At 45.0% G+C, this 21142-nt stretch overlaps 1 protein-coding gene across 7 annotated transcripts in view; it reads left to right on the top strand.

The window, feature by feature from the left end:
* The window catches only part of Crag (DENN domain-containing protein Crag), an 84962-nt gene that overhangs the window by 43349 nt on the left and 20471 nt on the right, over positions 1-21142 (top strand). For 6 of the 7 annotated variants that reach the window (XM_084593731.1, XM_084593733.1, XM_084593735.1 and 3 more), the window contains 7 exons: positions 2998-3142; positions 4175-4597; positions 5092-5431; positions 6244-6429; positions 10215-10416; positions 12654-12705; positions 15402-15654. In XM_084593731.1, the coding sequence (XP_084449857.1) occupies positions 2998-3142; positions 4175-4597; positions 5092-5431; positions 6244-6429; positions 10215-10416; positions 12654-12705; positions 15402-15654 (1601 nt within the window). The remainder of the gene's footprint in view (positions 1-2997; positions 3143-4174; positions 4598-5091; positions 5432-6243; positions 6430-10214; positions 10417-12653; positions 12706-15401; positions 15655-21142) is intronic. The other variant, XM_084593734.1, reaches the window with a different exon arrangement.

Genomic DNA, 21142 nt, shown 5'->3' with positions numbered 1-21142 from the left:
AAATACCCACATAATTCAGAATTCATATTTATTTCCGATACCTCAAACATCCCTAACCGGGATACATTACATGAGGGATGTATTACATAAGAGGTGGACATAAATTGCTAAAATGTTGGTTGGGAAGGCTTGGATGGTAAGCTTCAATTGCAGACTTGAAGCATGACAAAACATGGATGGTGGCAGTATGCTGGTAACTGATTTTATTCACTGGCAGTGCATATAAAAAATGAATTTTGACATGGGACTTTCCACGTGCAAAATTTGCATCATGCTAAACAAAAAGAAATCTTACACAAAGGCATAGGAAATGCATTTACGCAAAATATATATATATATATATATATATATATATATATATATATATATATATATATAATAGAATTTATCTACAGCCCTGTGCCACTGTTCACTGCTTGTAATACAAAGGGTGTTCATAAAGTTGTATTATCAGTAACATAATTTCAAAACATTTGTGCACAAGAGGCATTAACATAAACATACATCCGTCTACTTTTACTGGAATAGAAAAACTGTTTTCTGCATAGCACCACAGAATATACCGCTAGAATATCAAGCCAAAAATAAGAGCATAATTTGGGAAACTGGAAGCACTCCCAGTGATTTGCTTTCTGTATTTGAAGGACTGCCATTTAGTGAATGTTTATGCCAAGCTAATAGCAGGTTATAGCAGTTAAACCTGATTTTAACAAAATTGTAAAATGTCTGCGATTTTTCGTTACGTCCAGGTTTTCGTTATATGCAGTTTTCGCGTGAAGACCGAAAAGGGCAATGTAGAATGAAAACCAAATTAAGAATTGGTTGTAAATAAAACCACGTTGAAAGTAAATAAGAATGATTAAGATTATAAAAGTGGTGAAGCATTTCGCGATTGCGCTGATAGCGCGGCGCGACTGGCGGCAGCCTCCACCTCCCCTGCGGCTCGCTCGACGCGTCTACGAGGAAGTGGAGAAAGGGGGTAGAGGAGGAATCAGTCTTGGGGAGAGCGCGCACAATCCCGCAGTCGCTGAGCGAGGAGGAGTTGCCTGTGTCTTGCTCCCGCTCGCCGACTCAACCTCGCCGCCTAGTGCCACGGGTGTGCTCTGCAGTTCCCGCTACCGACGCGGGGGGGCTCGCGAGCAGCCACGGGGCAGGGATAGACGCACACTGCACGCCCTGTGTCTTTTTTCTTCGTTCTGTTACCTTTTTCGCTTTTAAGCATGAACTGCCATTGTGCCACGTTCTGAAAGCGAAAGCAGCGGAGACTGCTGACTCTGCCATGCAGATGCAGCGTCGGCGCTGATAAACGGCGCATTGTATTAACTGCGGTTGCTCGTTGCTGCAGTAGACGTCAATCTCACTTCAGTTCGCGCTTTGTCGTCCTGAAACTTGCACAATTCTGCCAAACTTTCAGTAATTCAGCACTAGCTAAGAGACAATCGACGCCGTGAGTTCGTTATATCAAGGTCAACCACGGCGACTGCGTGTTGCATGGAGTTTTCAAATATGGGAAATTGAAAAACTTCGTAATATCTAGGAATTCATTACATAGAGGTTTAACTTAGTAGTCAAGCCTTTAAGAAAGTCGTCAGATGATGCAGAACATCACCCAAACCTGGAAGACAGAATGGAAGTTGCTGACTGCCTCTGGCTGTTGTACCAGAAATTGTGACGCGAGCAGTGGCTCTAATGCTTGCTGACCAGTGGATACTAACTGTAAAAACATAGTGGAACACGTTACTGTCAGGGCAGGCTCAGTCACCACTATTTTTCACAGCAACCAACACATAAATAAGGTTGCTGCGGGCTTGCAAAAGTCTTTTGCCTGCTCCATGGCAATTCATCGCTTCACTAAGCACAGGTGACAGTGACGCACGCGGCTGTCTAAGGCCACGAAATATTACATCATCCTCACTGTTTACCCGATCTCACATGAAATAACTTTTTCCTCTTCCTTCCCACGAAGAGCACATTACGCGAGAATACTTGCAGAACGTGCAGGATAACGAACGAATATTTCAAGCGAATGCTCTTACTCATCCTAAATAAGGGAGAGACCTAGAGGGATGGTCTACGCAAACTTGTCCATTAGTGGCAGAAGTATGTGGTCTTGTGCAGAGAATATGTATATAATGATGAAACTCCCACTCAAGCCATGTTTTACTATCTGCCTTTCTTCATGCCAATAATACGAACTTACTTTATGAATGGCCATCGTACATACTTCAAATTCGTATTGAAGTATTGATATTGATAATGTGCATGGGCGATGTCGGAACATTGCTTAGTGCTCATGGACGTGGTCATTTCTTGTATGTCTCTGTCACCCATAGTACAGTGGGAGGGTGTGCATGTGCATAACATCTAGAATTGTGCACATTATGCAGAATGCACTCCGGTTGGGGAATTTTATGAATTTATATTATACTGAAATTGTATCAGCCATTATTGTATCATTGAAATTCTGCTGGGTGCATTCCAGTTTTTAATATTGGAAGAACCGGCTGTTAAAATATACAGCAGCATACATCTGCTTCCGTAGCATCTGATGCTTGCATTCAGAGTCGGTTTCATATTTATACACTGCTTTTTCAAATCATAGAATTGAAATTCTGCTTTAATTGAGAGTAATCCACCGGCTTAACCCCAAACAGCAGTGTTTCAGTAGTTCCCTGAGAATCCCTTTTAGTTGCTGGTTTAGCCTCTGTGAACAGTTGAGAACCTAAGCAGTGAAGGCAGTATATTTTTGCCTGTATTCTTGCTTTGTCATGCATGCTTGATCACCACTTGGGAATTCCACTCTTTGCATCAGCCCTCTGCGCACCTACTTCTCTGCAATCCTTCTTGCTGCTCTCACACCCTGTTCAGTAGCACTGCTTTCTTTGCCCTCCTGTTGCTACGCTCACTCTTCTCTCATGCGGCTGCTCTCTGTCTCCCTGCTTTGTACGCTGCACATCTCCCACCCCCCTGGCTTCCTCGCTGTTGTGGACTGGACAGAAGGAGAAACCTGCGTGTGCTTGGCAGGTCTTGGACACTGGGTGGAGGAGAAGACATGTCTTTGGGACAAGGAGATTCTCACCTGGCCGCCCTCGCTGAGACACCAGTCACTGTGGAGCCGCCTTCTGAGAGCCCAGTTGCCAAAGTATGTTTGCTTTTCTTTTTCAAAGCTTTAATAGCCAGACATAGGCGGTGCAATGGTAGAGTCGGTGCCACCCCGCAGAGCACCACACGTATAAGGGAAGCAAGCAAAGAGCTAGGGAAGAGTGAAAGCTTGCCGGAATGCTCATGTTCAATGAGGAAGTGGAGCTTGCTCCTGTTTCTACAGCAGCGCAAGTGGCCATCACGTGGAGCAGTATGTAGTGATGCGTGATCAACTGCCGCGACGCCGAAGGAGGCCAGTTGCTCGCGAGTGGTATTCAGGAATTGTACAATGGGGGCGCCTGAAGATTATCATGCGGTGTAGCACTGTATCATCAACTGCTATGGGGACAGAAGAGCATTCGTTCGCAGTTTCTTGTAGTAGTCTGTGTCATGTGTTTTGTATGTGTGTACTTGTATGTGGACATCATGGGTCCCATTGCCTGGAGCCAGCGTCCTCACAACCAGAAGCCAGCAACCAATGAGTAGAAGAAAAGTAGAAGCATGTGGGACCACTATGCTTTTGAGTATAGTGCTATTGCAGAGGAGGTTGTTACTTTGGAAAAGCCGTGAAGCGCAAACAAGATGAGGCTAGCCTTTCCAGGGATTATAGACACCGATACAAAAAGGAGAAGGGTGCATTTTACAATGCTCAAAGATTCGACCTGTCAGCAGAAACAAAGAAACCGTTGACCGTAAAAGAATGCCCAGTATGCATTGCCTGTGAGATGCACCACCTGGCAGTCACCGGCAAAATGCAAAAACTAGGCTGCAGCCCTAGACCCCTTGGCCATTACTGGCCATCCAGTAATGCAAATCAATTGCCAGCCTTAGCCCTACAAATTTCCTTTGCGTGCGTGCGTGCGTGCGTGCGTGCGTGCGTGCGTGCGTGTGTGTGTGTGTGTGTGTGTGTGTGTGTGTCACCATTATTTTTGCAAAGCAAATAAATGTCATGGGCAGCAGGATGGTTTCTCTGACATATGCCTAAGGAGCAATTAGCTCACCCTTTTGGGCTTTTTTTTTTTTCTTTTTGCAGCCGTGTTCTCCAGAAGATGAGCAGCAGCAAGACGAAAGCATTGCTGCCAGCCCTACCCTGGATGCTGTCCCAAGTAGCCGGTCGGAAGTTGCCACTCCTCTGCGAACTGGGCCAAGGCCAGCCCCAATGCACCGCCTGTCGTCGGGGAACTCGCCAGCCAACCTCGCACGTACCCTGGAGCAGTCTAAGGAATTTATCAGCTCCACTTTGAGCCCCTTGAGGGATGCCTGGCAGCAGATGGACTTCTCGGGGGCAGCTGCTTCCCTCTCGTCCACGCTTGGACTGAAGACACGGAAGTTCTCCTTGGGCTCGAAAATGGCTTCTGTGACCAGAAGTTCAACTTTTCACGCTAACCACAAGTCCAGCTCGGCCCGGTCTTCACCAGCCAGGTCATCTTCACAAATGGAATCCCTTGTGGAACAGGTCAGTGAGGGAGAGGGGACACTTGCCAGTTTTTGGTGCTGCTAATAATGCATGAAATATTTTCCTGTGATATTCAAAAAAAAAAAAAAAACGCGATTATAGTATCCAAAGGAGTGCTTCTGACATATCTGCTATCTCAGGCCTTCAATTGCCCTGCTTCTGAATTCTGACCTAGCTTCCAGATTTCACAGACATGACCTGAATGCTCCTGAAAATTGTCCCATATTTTATTTGCAATTATTTTCCAATAATCAACTCACTGCATATAATACAATATGCAAGCCATAATAGAAAGTATGCTATTGTTTATCTAGCCAGAGAAAGTGACAGCTTCTGGCAAATTTTTCGGACTTCAAACATCCAGACCTTTATGTGCCTTAATATAGACGTGCATGGTGCTAATGCATGTTTCTGACCAGTTCTCGTTTTCTTTTACAGAAATAGTGTCCGTCTTTCATAGCATTTGATGATGGTAAAACTTGTCCGTGGCACAGGATCTACCACCAGTGCTCAGCCCTCAGGCAACGATGCCAGTGGAGTCAACAGTGGTAGCTGATGGCCCTGCTGTATCCACTCCACGGGGTCTTTCACGGTCATCCACGCTGCCATATTCACCGGGCCGCCGCTATTCACCCCAGTGTCCACCGAACTCACGGGAGGCCCCTCCGTTGACAAGTGGCCAGTCACCACAGTCTTCTACCTTTGGCCTGTCAAGGCTATCAAGTCGCCATTCAGAGTATTTGGTGGACAGTCTGCGCCTGGCTGCAACCTCTATGGCCTCCAAGTTTACGGAAATAAGGCAATCTCTTTCGGCCTCCAACACACCTACCAGAGGTTCGTGACATATTTTTTCTTTGGCATGGACACATTCTGATGCTTTGTGTTCACTCTCTGAGAAAGCTATCCATGTTCTTTATCCTTCTATGTGGTCGTGCGCTTTGCTATGCAAAGAGCAGTCTGGATCTCTGTACAGCCTTGGAAAGTGTTGTAGTTGTGTGTAGCATATGCAGTCAGTATTATGTTCGTGGAAGAAACAAAAATCACTTGCAGAAGGAATGCGAAGTTGCAGCTAAATGGAGATACTTTGGACTAGCTTATTTAGAATGCTGCCTGCATTTTCTAAGAAACAGGCGCATGCAATATCTGTGCACTTAACTAAAAGTTAAGTGTACTGAAAAGTTAATTTATGCACTGAAAAGCACACTAGCATCATTTGCCATTGACGTGGGATTTCAAGCAACACCTTATCCTTCTTGCAAGTTCATGTAGATCATGGTTTATTTCCCAAGTCTCCAAAAGATATAAGCCTGGCAGGCAGCAACTTACCTTATTTGCACGTATGGAACGCTTCTATGAGTATATTACCTCATGAAAAGGAAAAGAAACGTTACATAGCACGATTTCAACCTATTCAAGCTAACTACAACTGAGGGCTTGGAAGAAATGGAAGCAATGGGCACAGCAGTGTTATTCGAAAGACAACACATTAGAAATGTGCACGACACTATCATGCTGACACCATCATGACATTCTTGCCCACGGGAGCTGTTTTGGGTTGTATGTAGTTAGTATACATTCTGCCAGTTCTCATTCTATGAATATGTTTGTACAAGGCAAGGAGAAAGTGACTGGTGTGCCTTTTTCAGGTTCAGCATATTCTTTGCCTCGTGGCTATGAGCACCTTCTGCTTGAAGATGATGACCAGGAGAGCTCGTTGTCCCTGGAATCAAGTCGGCGTGCAAGCATGGACTTGCTGATGGGGCATGGGGGAGATGAGAATTTGGAGGAGCTTGTCCCTGAAGACAACTTGCTCATGGCTGAAAATGTGATAGGTGGGTTATCTGACTTGCTGAAAGTATTTGATCCTCCTTTGCTTGCACTTGTTTTGTCTCAAAATCAGGTTCTTTCCAGAAATTCTTGAGACATGCACATTTGTTGACAGGGAAATATTAACTTTTATTGTCAATTTTGATCTGAAAATCTCTGCTTTACTGCAGTCAAACCTAGTTACAACGAACACGGATAGAGCGAATTACGGTAGAAGCCTGTTGCGAGCCTATGAGCCTGTTGCGCTGGTATGGAGGTGCCACTGCCCTGGAACAAGAGGCTCTACCTCCCGCCGGCGCGCTCGAAAACAAGTATGTCTGCTCGTCGGAGAGAGGCGGCGAAATGAATGCGAAGTCTACGCTTCTCGGCAGTAAGCGTGTCAGAATGAAACTTTTTTCAGTCATTTCCTGCCTCATGCCACACGCGCTCATGAGATTCACATGTACCATGTGTATGTGTGTAGAAAAATAAACCAAAAGCAAAGCGAAGAAAGCCGCTTACCGTTCATCCCGTCTGGTAGAAGGTCGCTGGCACTTTGGGCACAGCGCATTTTCGGCGCGTGAGCACTTCTGCTGGCGGCTCTTCGGTTTTCTTTTTTTCTTTGAAGTAGGAATTCGGAGCCTGAGCAATATGGCTTTTGAAAGTAAGGAGATAAATAAAAAAAAAACTAAGCCAGTGTGCACTGCGCAGCACTGGTTTTTCCCATCGATGGCAATGTATGTGTAGACGGCATGCTAGACCCCCAGAAGCGAGAGCAGAGTACAGCTGGGCTTCGTAGGTCAATGAAAAGACTTTAAAAAACAAAAAAAAAAAGAACTTTTCCGCAGAACAGGGTGAGCACAGGTTGTATCTGGAGATGTGCCCTAAGGCATCGGGCCATGCGTGTTTTTTCGGCGCTCGGCAGTTCTGCCATAGTGCTTTTTTTCTACTTGGTGCGTCGAAACAAGTGGTGACTTGTGACAGTGCAGTGCGCGGAAAAACAGGCATGGCTGAGCAAGCTCCGCAGTGCATGCTGTTCTGTGGAGTTTTGGGCGATCGAGAATGTTGAGACTTATTTTGAGAATAACTCCTTGGTGCTCGGTCAGAAACTGTACGAATTAAAGCACGTGCATGGAGGGCGCGAGGAACTTCACAGTGCAGAGGGACCCTCAGATATATTCGGAAAATGCGCTGCCCAAATGAAAAGCGCCTTCTACGACGTCAGCTTGGAGGTGAGTTCTATTCGGCTCTTTCGGCGTCTCTTCACCACATATGTAATTCGTTTTTGTTGTATGTAGTTGTTGGCAAATCCACGCCATATCACAGATGCCAGTTGCATCTGCAAGGCCGGGTGCCACTGTTAACGATGAGTAACGCCGCTCTCGTGTGATTTCCAAGGAAACAAAAAAAAAAGTTGATTTTCGTTCGCTTCCGGGCAGTATTTTTATAACTATTATGGCACCCATAAACACAGCAGTGAATAGAGCTGTTACTTTTAAAGGACGTTTTCTCTTTTCGGGGACCCATGAATGTGTGGCAAGTCAGAAAGTGGGCACTCATGCAATATGCTTCGCTCGATGCTGTGCTTCAACATCAGGCTAGTCTTCCCAAAAGCAAGCGCCGAGAACAGCTGGAAACTATCATTAGGAAGTCGTTAAAAAAAAATTCTCCCCCTGGACAGAAAGGCTCCGCGCTCTCTACAACACAGGCCGTGTCCAAAGACCTGCCGAGTGCTGGTTCCAAGCATGCATGCATAGTACAACTCAGAGCTCCAACTGGGTCTAGAAGTAAAAAAGGTAAAAAAAAAAAAACACTCTTTTTTTTTTTTTTTTCTTTTTTGCATGCCGTATGCAATTGCGCAGCTAAAACGAAAAGCAGTGGGTACAGTATGAGGTTGGAAATGACCATAAAGACAACAGTAAGTAGAGGCTCTTGGTTCAGTCGGCGGTTATTTTTTTATTCTTACGGAGAACCAGTAAAAAATCTGAACGCAGCGTCGGCGCTACCCACGGCTGCGGATTCAGACAGCAGCTTTTTTCGGCGGCGCCTCCCAGACGGCGCCACATGTACGGCTAAAGCTGCAGCGCACCAGGCCCATAAACGATTGTACATTCTTTTCCCTTTGTAGTAAACGCTTTTTTGATAAAAATTCGTTATAGTAAAGTGTGTCTAGCCACGGCAATGTACTTCTCACGAAAGGACATTGCCATACGCATTCTACCTAGAATCACGAAGTAGATTTTTATTTAAAAGGAAAAAAGAAAATGAACCATCCGACTTATTAGCTCTGAGGAGAAGCCAACTTTACGTAGGCTTTGGAGCCGTGCGGGAAAGCATGCGGTGCATAGAAGGGAAAAATAAGCTGGCTATGAATGTGGAAAGAAGATGGCACTGTCTATTCAGAAAGTAAAAGAGAATGAAAGTGCTGTGAGAAATAAGGAAGGGAAGAAACAGCCGGACATTTGCAGCACTGTGCAGCACGAAGCAACAGTGGCATGAACTGGTGGTGCACCATGTGCGGTTTTGCCATGCTTGACTGTCATGCACACTTCTCATCTATTGCCTCTTAAATGACAGAAACAGTGGAAGACGACGCCGTGTTCATGCAAGGCATTGATTTTTACATGAATTCAAACTCATTTGTATTCGTAGCTGTAAAGAAAAAAATGTTATAACTGAAAAAAAAGGAAGAAAACTGCCCAGAGATGATAATAAAGGCTGGAAGGTACTACAGAGTGTTTTTTTAATAAAGCAACAAATGACATTTGGTAAGTAGCCATGTAATTACTAGACAACATGTTCAGGGCCTTGTCGTCACCAACAGCTGATATAGTAAAGATTTTTGCTGGTCTCAGTGACTTTACTATAAAGAGATGATTCTACTGTATCAGATAAAACTAATCAAAAGCAAAGTTTGATTCGTCCATGTTTTATTCTATGAGAGTTCTATCTGTACAAACCAAAAAGTTCATAATTTGATGCCTGGTATTAGGAAGCAGTTTCTTGCATCTACATGGCTAAAAATGCGTAAAAGAGCCAAGAAAAACTTCACAAACACTATATTTTGATTGTTTGCATCGCCCACTGCAGAAGTGTGTTTAAATCGCCTGCGCGTTTGCACGCTGTATCATCTAGGGTCAGCAATAACTAGCATTAGTTGCTGACAGGCATGTTACTAGCACGTGATAGAACTTTCACTTTGTCACTGTTGTCATGGTGCATGCCCCTGCCACCGCTTAACCAACCTGTTTATGCGTGCTGCTTTCCATGTGTCGTTGACTCGGTAGGGCGAAATGGCAACACAGAAACGCAAAATAGTTTAGCCTGACATGACGATTAAGACTCCTAGGACAATCGAGAGCGGGTGCAGTATCAGGACATTGCTGCCGACTTCAGCGTGGCACCTAGCCCTCGTGAATTCTATTGGTGCCCTTTCTTACGTGTCTAACGAACTATGCCACTTTCTTTCCATGATCTTTACCACCTTCCTCTTGTCTGTGAGCACTTCGCAACGCAAATGCCATTGAAGAGCTGGTTCCCGCTTCGAGCTTATGAGCCTAGTGGTGAAACATACTGTTTCTTGAGCGCCATGTCTTGGCTCCGAATAGAATGCGAGGGGCATTCGGAAACAGGTGATAACAGGAAAAAAAAAACTCACATTACCTTTGTGTAAATATGGCAGTTAGGTTAATAAATTTTCTGAGCTGTGCAGCAAATACTACTAGATTTAACTTGTCTTGGGTTCATGCCAGCTTTTTCAAGAGTACTGAAATTAGACTAGCTAGTTAACAGGCGCCACCTCCATTCACAGGGAGCACAACTGCTAGCGGCACCTCACTGCTGCATCCAACAGAGCCTTGTGAGGTGCCAGCAGTGAGCGCTGGCAGCACCAGCCGGGTGGCACTGGAGATTTCCATCACCTCTTGCTCCCAGTGCAACACCTGCAAATGCCTGCTCTACGACGAAGAGATTATGGATGGCTGGTCAGCGGATGACTCCAACCTCAATACTAGGTGGGTGTTCAAGGGATTGGCTTGTGTGATTGTTAGGTATGCTTCCAGTGTGTGTGCTTTGGCTTGAACCATCAGCTGAGTTGTAAGCATACGGAGACTTTACTGGTTTTCCTAAAGACAGCAAAAATGACTATTGTTTAGTATGTGGGATGGCATTCACTGCATGCATAAAAGTTATGACAGCTATGCTGCTTTTAAAATGTGCTTGGGCATGCAAACTGACTCATATATTGAGAAATGATTGTCGCAGTTGTGCAGAACAGCAATTTACAGCCTTCAAGGTGACTGAGCCGGCAGATGTTATCCACACAGCTTAGTGCAATGTAGTACTGAGCTTGCAAAGCATGTATATGCAGCATATCATATGGCACGTTTTTATTGAAAACTGAATGAATTTTATGCTTTATGGGGTGCATAGAACTAAAGACATCAGTGCTAGCTAACTATGAAAAAAACTTTTTGTAACAAAATTTTTTAAATGGCTGTGCTGGTCTCCAATCTATTTGCAACACAAGAAGACATGAACCTGGGTCTCAGCTGCTAAATTTAGATTACATATGTGGCCATGTTTGGTTGCTTTCGCTTGCTTGTTTCATCTGTACACTCAACAAACCTGAACATGGACACTTTTTTTGTTTGATGTGCTGAATTATTTGGATTTCTTTTGTGGCACCGCAATTTGCCCCATAAAATGACAGGCCCTATATTATTCTCTGTGGATTCGCACATTGTGCATGTGCGGTTACAACCCATAGCGTTCTCGGATGTCATTCGCTGCCAAAAAAACAAAATTTGCAGAATTCATCTGTGCCAAGTCCTGCTGTTCAGATTAGGCGAAGATGCAGCATTGAAGAGTGCAGGAGGCATGTGCTGTCCTCACTGAGATGGCAAGCGGAAGAAAAGTGTGGCATTTTTCCAAGTGTGGAGCTTGTATGCACAAGAGAACATGCCAAAGCACTTGCTTTTTGTTTGCAACACCATCAAAACTGGCATTTTAATAACAGGCAATATGCCTCAATGTGTGCAAGGTGAAACACTCGCGTGTTTGGCCTTAAGCCACTGAAGCAGGCTTAGCGTGAGCGCTCATGCCACTGCCTGCTTCTTCACCTTCCTCGTCCATCAAACTATCTGGGGCCACTGGGCGATCACCCCGATCGTGGACACGGAGGCTCTCCACAGTGATAGCATGTGATTAGTCAAGGTGTTAACAACTGCTTCGCTGGCGCTTGGTCGCTCAGTCTCGCCATGGGTGAGGTGCATGCCAATCAGAGTGTGTCAACACTTCAGCACAGGTGTCAGGCTGAGTGTGATCATCCAGCCGACACGCTCACCGAAAAGCAGCAGCGAAGAGATAGTACAATCGGCTTGACGCAGAGATGGATAAAGAGCGAGAAGCTCGCATAGAGAAGAAAGGCCAGTGTAACTGTGTAGCCATGCTTAACAAAAGAGCTTATGCTCGGATAGCTAGGTTTAACTGGGATAAACCTCCACATTCCTTTTTGCCATGTTCACCTTTTAAAAAAAAAGACCAAAAAGTGTGATAAAAGTAGCGAACCTCCACATTCCTTTTTGCCATCTTCACCTTATCAAAAGACCAAAAAGTGAGATAAATGTATCACCACTGCCAGCCATTTAGGCATTGACACTTATTTTTGAGTGTGGATCTCAATGGCTACGCTATACTGCCGTTCCCTTTTAAACTCAGGCAACCCCTCCTTTATCGGTAATGACATTACAAATTTGAATTAACCTGTGGGAAGGTTTATAAGTCTAATTTTCTCAGCAGTAAATTATCTTTTTCTGCCAGAAAATTTCATAATTGCCAGAAAGAGCCCAAAAATCTTGTTATTGAGAACAATAGGTATGTCAGTTGTCCTCAGCGTCCTTTTAATTAAAGCCGCTTTGGCCTTCCATGTTTGCAGTCTATCCTTCCAGATGGAATTCAGATCCTGTGTTTGAGTTTTACTAATCCAGTAATAGATAGCTTAAAGGGGAAGCATTCAAGACGGCTTTTTCAAAGCACATTGTAACAGAGGATCCAACATTTGTGCTGTTTTTGACTGAAAACTATTGTAGTGGAGGTGAAAGTGCCGTGTGTGCATGCGCATGTAAAAATGCAAGTGATAAGATTTGGTTTTCTGTTGGAGGAGTAGACAGGTTATGTCCGCATTTTGGAATGGTAGCTCAATAAGTTCAAATGTTTTACTGATCGCTTTGATTTTCTCTTGTTTTTCCAGGTGCTACATCTGTAATGGAACAGTTGTGCCACTTCTTACTGTGAGCATCAAGGTAAGCTCTTTGCTTGGGTAGGTGAACATAGAAACAAGAAGTGACAATAAGTCTGCAGGCCTTGTGGTTTCAATAAGCTTCATTACCCGCAATAAACTCTTTAAACTAGTGTAAGCGAACATTCAATAGTGGCCTCCCACTCATCTTTCATTGGACTCAAAGTATTTAGTCCTGCCATTCCACAGCACTGCATCGCTTCCACACAGCATTGTTAGCGGTAGAATTCCTTTATAGTAAAGTCACTCGGACCAGCAAAAATATTTACTATATCAGCCATTCATATTCATGGATTACTCCAACAGGGGGCTGGAACGAAATCACAGGTCATTACAGATTGGAACGACACAAATTTCCACCACCTGACAAAACGTTAGATAAGGCACAAGAGACCGCTTGGAGAAGACTCCAGATGAGATCTTTTCTTAATCCCTATCTATTAGCAAAAATGTATCCGGACGACTATAACCCCGCATGCAAGTTCTGTGGCAAAACAGCCACATATGATCACATTCTATGCAATGTAAAGAACCTCCACCGGAGGATCTAGTACACATTCCTTCTCTTGAGCGATGGGAGACCGTTCTGGTCAGCTCGGACTCGGGCATTCAAATTCAAGCCTTGGCCACCGAGTGGTCCACTAAGGTCGCCGCCAGCCATGGGCTAGAGGCCATCTAGAGCGGGCCGTCTACATCTGCATTTTGACAAAATAAATGTTTTCCAATCAAAAATGTTGGTGATGACATGGCCCTGAAGATGCTGTCTGGTAATTAAATGGCTGCTTACTAAACACGTCTTGTTGCTGTATAAAAAAATACTCTAAAATACCTTTCATCACTCTCTTATTGTTTCTTTGTGCAATTTTCTTTTTTTCAGTAATAAGATATTTGTTTATATCTTGTGGAATTACCTCCTTAGCATTAAGCATTAATGCGGCGTGACTACGAATACAGCCAAGCTTGATTTCATGTGAAAACCAAATCCTTGAGTAAACATAGTGTCATCTTCTGCTGTTTTTGTCATTTCAGAGGTGAGAAATGTGTGTGACAGTAGAGCACGGCTAAACCGCACACGACACGTCTCCACTTCTTGTCACCACTGCCTCATGCTTCGCACTGCATGTTGCTGCAAATGTTCGGCAGCTTCTTCCCTTCCCTACTTCTCACTGCACTTTTGCTCTTTTACTTTCTTAAAGGACTGCGCTGCCTTCTTTCTACGTTTGTAGCCCAGCTTTACTCTCTCTCTCTCTCTTTGCCTGAACGCTGCATGCTTATCCCTCACGGCTTCAAAGCCTATGCAAAGTAGACTTCCCTCTGTGCTGGTAAGCCTGGTGATCATCATCAGCATCAGCAGCAGCCTGACTATACCCACTGCAGGGCGAAGGCCTCTACCATATTCCTCCAATTAACTCGGTTCTGTGCTAGCTGCATCCACTAGACCCCTGCTAACTTCTTAACCTCATCCGCCCACCTAACTTTCTGCTGCCCCCTGCTACGCTTTCCTTCCCTTGGAATCCATTTTGTTACCCTAAGCGACCATCTGTTATCCTCTCTTCGCACTGCATGACCTGCCCATGCCAATTTCTTTTTGATTTCCACTAGAATGTCAGTAACTTGAGTTATTTCTGACCCACTCTGCACGTTTCTTATCTCTTAATGTTACCCCTACCATTTTTCGTACTATAGCTCTCTGCGTAGTCCTTTTTTTTTTTTGGACATTTGTTTTGCGAATCGCTATCCTAGATAGCGCGCTTGCAGCCATGCCATGGCCACACGCACTTTACTATAATCGATTTTTATCAATAACATCTTTACTATAAAGAGGGAAAATGTATAGTTGTCTATGGAAGGTAAATTGGGACTCCTTTTTCGCTTTACTATATCAGAGTTTCTACTCTATCCAATTTTACTATAGCAGGGTTCTACTGTATTGGCATCAGCCATTCTGGGGGCTTATCCTTTACTCACTGCACATTACAAAGCAATAAGAAGAACACTCCCATCACCCCATAAAAGACTGACCAGACAACAGCAAGTCGTATGGAAACAGCTACAGATGGGGACCCACCCCAACCCAAACTACATATCAAAATTCATGAATAAGGATATGCCTTCTGCCGCTTTTGCGAGGAGAAAGACAACTTGATCATACGATATGGGCGTGCAAAGCCCATAAACCTCCCTCAGAACTCTTTCCTGATACCTGTAAAGAAGCTTGGGATAAACTAAGGTCCAGTGATGACCTTGACATTCAGTTCAAGGCCGTTGAATGGGCCGGCATCGCCAATGGTCTCAACGGCCTGCGGCATTCTAGCTGACTTCCTCTATTCCTCCACACTTCTTGTGAAAACTTTTTATCAGCCTCAGTCAGCTTTACACCAGTGTGTCATGTCCCTCTGTAGCAAATGCATAGAGTCTACGTTATCTGCCTCTGACAACAGAAGCAGGTGACAGTATGTTGGCGCAGTGTGTAGCCACTGCTTTGACAAGTTTAATGAGCTGTTGAAAAGCTGGTTAATCCTGATAGTACCCGCTGCTGGTGCTAGGACCAGACAAGTATGCTTTGTCGCATATTTGGAATACTTTACTGCGAACTGCACACGTTTAGTAGGGTGTGGCTTGTATTATGGAGCTTTATGATCTCGCTTATTTAGTGCATGTCTTGTGAGTAGTTTGACCTCAATTGGGTTTGCCCAACAGGACTACCGGGTGGAGGAGTCGCCAGTCGGTGGCAGCCTGGCGCCTTCTACAGAGAGCCTGCCTAGCGCTGCCGGTGTGTCCTCCCGGCTCAGCCCCGAACGCAGCCCACTGGCCAAGGAACCCAGCCCTGAAAACCCAGTGAGGCGGACCATCACGCCTGACGCTCGAGGTGGAGACTTTCATGCTAGCAGGCCAGACAGCATTGACAGCGGCAATGATGGCTTCCTGCTGCTTGAAGAGAGCCCGGATGCAGGTTAATGCCCAATGATGCAGAATTTTCGCTCTCTCTCCTTTTTTTCACATCTGTTTTGATTCGCTTGAATATAGACAAATTTGTCTTAAGGCAGGCAAGAGTGTTGTTTATTGCTCAGTATGTTAAAAGGTGCTTATGGTTCCAGTGGCAAAATACTGTTTGACAGTTTCACAAATTGCCACTAGCAGTTTGGCAGCTTGTTTTTGAGCACATCAAGTAAGGCATAGCTCACAGAGGAAGAGTTTAAGTAGAGCACTTGCTGTGAAGAGTTTGTATTATATACACTGTAATTATTTTTAAGCAGGCAAATTATCTTGCATCACATAATTGCTAACCACTGAGGGCAGCATGGTTGTCGTGGTTCAATGTAAAGCACTTTTGGCAGACTTCTTAGAGGGTCACTTCAATGAGCATGTTATGGGGGTTATTCTCGCAAGAATGCGCCACGGGGGCTAGACACTACAGTCGCCTTCTAGCCCCGGCGTGCCAGCCCTAATAGACAGAGCTGACACCCCCAACCCACGGTGCGAGAAATCGCTACTGCGGTGGGTTTGGGCCAGAGGGGACAAACACCAAGTTACATACTTGAACTGAGTGTATTGTGCTCGAGTACACGGCAAGGCACACCACTCAAGTACAACCGCCATACTGACCGAACGTCCCGTTAGCGTACGGGGGTGAAATAAACCACCTAATGGGGAAGCACACACAGGGAGGTGAGAGGAAGAGTCTGCTCACCTGGCGCGGCTTCGCGCTCACAGCCCGTTGCGGTAAGTGCGTACAATGATTGGGCGATTCTCTGTGACGGTGGTGGCCTCATCGGCGAAAAGTGCAACCGTGTGTGTGCATGCTCAACCGCCAAAAGACACCCAGCGAGTTGTGACAGACTCGGATCGGGCAGAGGAGGTTTCCCGAGTAGTACTGGGAGGAGAGAAGGAGACCCGTGCGGTGCCGCCGCTGGAGCCTGGGAGGTTGTGAGGGGTGGCCAATGTGCCCTCTCCTAGCGGTCCTCCCTGAGATCACGCGTAATCACACATGTTAATTACTTGCAGTCGTTATATAGGGGCAGGGGATTGTGAATCCCCACAATGTTTATGGAATGTAAAAGGAAAATACAAAGTCCAGCCAGATAGAGGTGCTATTAGCATTCCGAGATTGCAAATGCAGTAGGTTAAGACAAATTCTCTGATAGGATGAGCAGTTGGAGATCATTTAGTTCGTTTTCCATCACATTCGGTGTAAAAACTGCTTAAATCTTTTGAGACCATGAAAAAAAAATGGAATTCTGAAGAGTCTTGGAAAAACTCTTTTAAGCCAGGGTGTAGAACCGGAATTTTTTTCGGGTTCGGTTCTAGATCGGGTTCCTGCCTTTTGGTTTCGGCTCCGGAGACGCATTCCGATCCGGTTCGAACCGGTTTGACCCTGCACGAACCGGTTCAAACTGGTTCAGAAAAAATAACTTGGGGTGTATTTTTTTTCTCCACATTTTTAATACTGAATTTTCTTTCCTGTTCTAGCACACAATAAAAACTGAAAATTCACATAGTATTTCGTCTATTGCTTTTGTCGACGGGCTTCACTGGATGTACAGACTTCAGCAAAACGTTTATATTGAGTGCCCAACGATTAGAGCAGGATGGGGAAAAACAATAATTATTTTCATTAGGACATAACCAACGAAAGCAGTCACATGCCGAAAGAAAGTTCAAAGGTATACAGAATTTCATCTAAATTTTATTTTAGAGTGAAACCTCCGCTACTGCATGCACAACAATCTTTCATCCGGCTCCCACTAAATAACTTAGGTCGAACCTAGCACACCCCCAAAGGCTAACGATGTATATATATACGATATGTGTGACTATTTATCGCACAGCACGCTGACGCCTTTGCATTTCATGTTTTTATGAAGGTGAAATGTAAAGGCACCCATACCATGTGCTATGGCCCGAAAGGCACTGATAAAAGTTTCTGCCGCCACGTATTGGGGTTGTTGTCATTATCGGATTTGCCAGAGAACCGGAATAATTAATTATATTGCTCCTGTGGCTGCGACACAATGCGACCACTGTCTTGTTCTGCGTCATGGTAGCTTGCATAGGCGCACCATATGCCTTCTTCTAGAACAACTTTTAAGCTATACTGGCATGTATAGTCTCGTAATTTACAACATGCATGATGACATCATGGCTGCTCGCATAATTTCATTAGGGGCTCAGTAAATGCTGCTAACTTTGTTATTTGCCAGCATAGAAAAACCGAAAGAAGAGGACATTGTCGATTGTTGTTGAAGTCATACAGGTTCGATGACAATAGAGGACATACTCTATTCTAGAAAATGCTGTCTCGACGCTGACTTGTGTAGATGGCACAGGAAGAGGTATTGTAGCTAGTGAATAGAGTTCTGGATGCTCCAACTTCTACTCTTCCCAAAATTTCAAAACACTTGAGCCTTTAATTATTCTGGGCACCTTTTCAGAAGAGCAGAGCAGGTTCTGTACTTTTTCAATTTTGAGCGAACTGCCGCCGTCTCTGAGTTGTTGTAGGCAGTCTTCTCTTTCCATAAGAAACACTCCAAGCTCATCCTCAGCTTGTAAGGTCTTAATGGGTAGATTCTGCTGCCGCCTGTAGCGATACTTCATCGCCACGGGTAATCCTATGGAGTCGCTTCCACATGGTGACCAAATGCTGTTTTGCCCAGCACCTTTCCTGGCTGGTCAACGTCTTGTGATATCGAGGGTCTTACACTGCAGTTCACCGATTTCACAATTACTACCATTCCCTTCACTGTGCATCTTTATTTTTTTCTTCTTCCCTTTAGGGCCTAGTCGCAGGTTCCTTCTCTTTGCTTCACTTCGTCCCTCTCCCTGCTTTTCAATGATTTCTTTCCAACCTCCATCTTCACCGCTCAACCCATAGACCGGGTTACTCATGAGTTAAATTTTCTCTCAATGGTACACTAGAGCTTCTAGCTTTCAGTACCACCTTTCTTGACTGTCTTAGGTGGGAGAGTATTTTTGCAGGTCCTCGGTGCGCAATCACATTACACATGAGTGACGTAGCTTATACGTCACGTACAGGTACCTCGTGGAGTTATTTTTTTTTTTTGCCTCCTTGAGAGAGGCACAGTCAAAAGGCATGAAGGGGGGGGAATGAAGAGTGAGCACAGATTCTGTGCGTTCGCAATCTTTCGTTTTCGTTCTTTTCTACCTATGGTTGGTGGGTTGGCTGGTATTTGAAGTGATGCAGGAACTCTGAGTCGTGAGTCTGCTTCTTCGCAGCACTCTGCAGGGATTGTGCATTTGCTTTCCTCATTTTAAAACATGCAAGAGTACTGACCATATGCAGGGCTGCAAATATATTGAGTACCTGTGCATGAGTTATTTGCATGCGCCCGCGCCCACACGCATGAATCTTTTTTGTGGCGGAAAAGAAATAACTGTTTAGACTGAGAGCATCTTCTAAGGGCACGTAAACGCTAATGTTTGGAATTAAGCTGTAAAATTATACAAGATTTTGCTTAGCTTATGGACAGACGATTTTCCGTCACTATATTTGTTTCACATAATGAGCATAAACTGAGATACAAAGGTGGTCTGTTGAGCCCTGTGCTCTAACGCGCTGCCCACAGAAAAGGTCAGATCTTTAGCGCTCCTGCCGCTCCAGCCAAAGCAGCCCATACCCCACTGCTAAGAAAAAAACAAGAAAGGAAGCAAGTGCGCATACTGCTCTATGCTTTGCCGTGGGCAGCTCCAAGTCGTCACTGGTTTGAAACCGCAGTCTACATTGGCTAGCCTGCTCGCCCCTCCTTTCATTCTTTCCGCACTGAAAAAAAGAAGTAAGATGCGTGCTGCTGTGTGCTTTGCTTGCAGGATGGAGATGCTTCCCCTCCTCCAACTCGAAGCCGTGCTCCGACGCAAAGCGTCTCTTTTCACCCTTCCCACGCATTGGACTTCAGAGACACCTTGCAGTCACCCTCTCACTTACTCTAGTAGAATGAAAACAAACAAACAAAAAAAAAACACCAGCAGGACACACAGGAGTGACGTAGACCCTACGTCACTTTTGTGTCATGGGATTGCGTGTCCAGGACCTGCAATAATATCCTCCCGCCTTAGGTATTCGCATCAGTGATGGTGCATAAAGCAACGAAATGCAGTCCTTTTTTAAACACCATAGCTGTATGTGTCAAGACGATAGCACATCAAATATAGCTTGTGAATTAATACTCCTGCCAGTAATTTCACTCAGGTTTTTGCTGCACCCAGTCTTCGCATTTGAACATCGGAACTTCACTCCTGACATAGTTTAACTTGCCAAGGGAAATAAAACAAGCAGATATCGCTATGGACAAAAGAGGAATTCGACTTATGGAATTATCTTTCTGCTAAGTTAAGATACAATTAAACAGACATCAATTGCTGTTCAAGGCAGCCTTCCCACCGTCAGTGTTGGCTTATCATTCTGAAGTCTCGGTCAAACAAAATGCATCTGCTGGCGTCACATCGCATACGGCTGCTATGCTCGTGCCATGTGCCTCATTGAGATGTCATGGAACGATAGGAAAATAAAATCATATCTAACATTTTTTAACATACTATAAAAACTCGCGTATAATATGGACCCATATATAATATAAGGTGTAATTTCGGAATAGCAAGAACGGAAAAAAAAAGTTTGCATTCATGTATAATGCGAGCGAGGAAAGATCGGCAGAAGTATTTATTAGCACTACATTTTGCGGTTGCCCTGCGAATCATACGCGCTGCGCGTTTTCGCATCCAACGTAATTCCACACCAGATGTCAACAGTGCCACGAACCTTCATGTGCTGCTGCCGTGTCGCTTCCTTTCTCGCACCGACACGCATGATCGGAGAATTTCGTGTTCGCCCCGCCATTCGGACCTCCGGTTCTAAAACCGGTAGGTCGCTTTCAGCTCGGACATGGAACGGCAGCGCATGAGCAGCCGGCCATCATGCGCCACACTCGCGCCTGTTCACATTTAGCACCGCGCACAGGTACGTGGCGTATGTGCCCAGGAAGCGTTCTCAGATCCAGAGTTTTCGAGATCGTCGTCGTTCAGTACATGTATTGTCTGCCAAGAGCCTTGCTGAAGACAGCTTTCTGCATAATATCTTTTTCGGCACCTCTAAACGCATTCGGTATCCCACATTTCTAAAAAGCGCGACCAACGCACTCCTTGGGAATGCTGGTCAAGTGTCTGCAATTCGGCTATAGGGCATGGCAGCATGGCTGGAGAGGCCCGTGAGAGACCCGTGCGAGATGTGCTCGTTGGGGCGCCATGGTTGCGAGGTTCGCGAGGTCAGCGTGGTGAAACCGAAATCATGGAAACAACCAGCTGATGCCAATGCTAAATAGCGCTTCTTCTCGTTGGAAGCCTGATGCTGATAGTGCTGATTAATAACGAGGCTTGAACTACGAATTGAGGCTGCAATTTTTTTGGATCTGCATATATAATACGAGGCA

This window comes from Amblyomma maculatum, chromosome 2, assembly GCF_055883805.1.
Source record: "Amblyomma maculatum isolate TAMU_Amacu chromosome 2, ASM5588380v1, whole genome shotgun sequence".
Lineage (NCBI taxonomy): Eukaryota > Metazoa > Arthropoda > Arachnida > Ixodida > Ixodidae > Amblyomma > Amblyomma maculatum.
The sequence above is the reverse complement of the archived record's forward strand: the minus strand, read 5'-3'. Positions and strand labels throughout refer to the sequence as shown.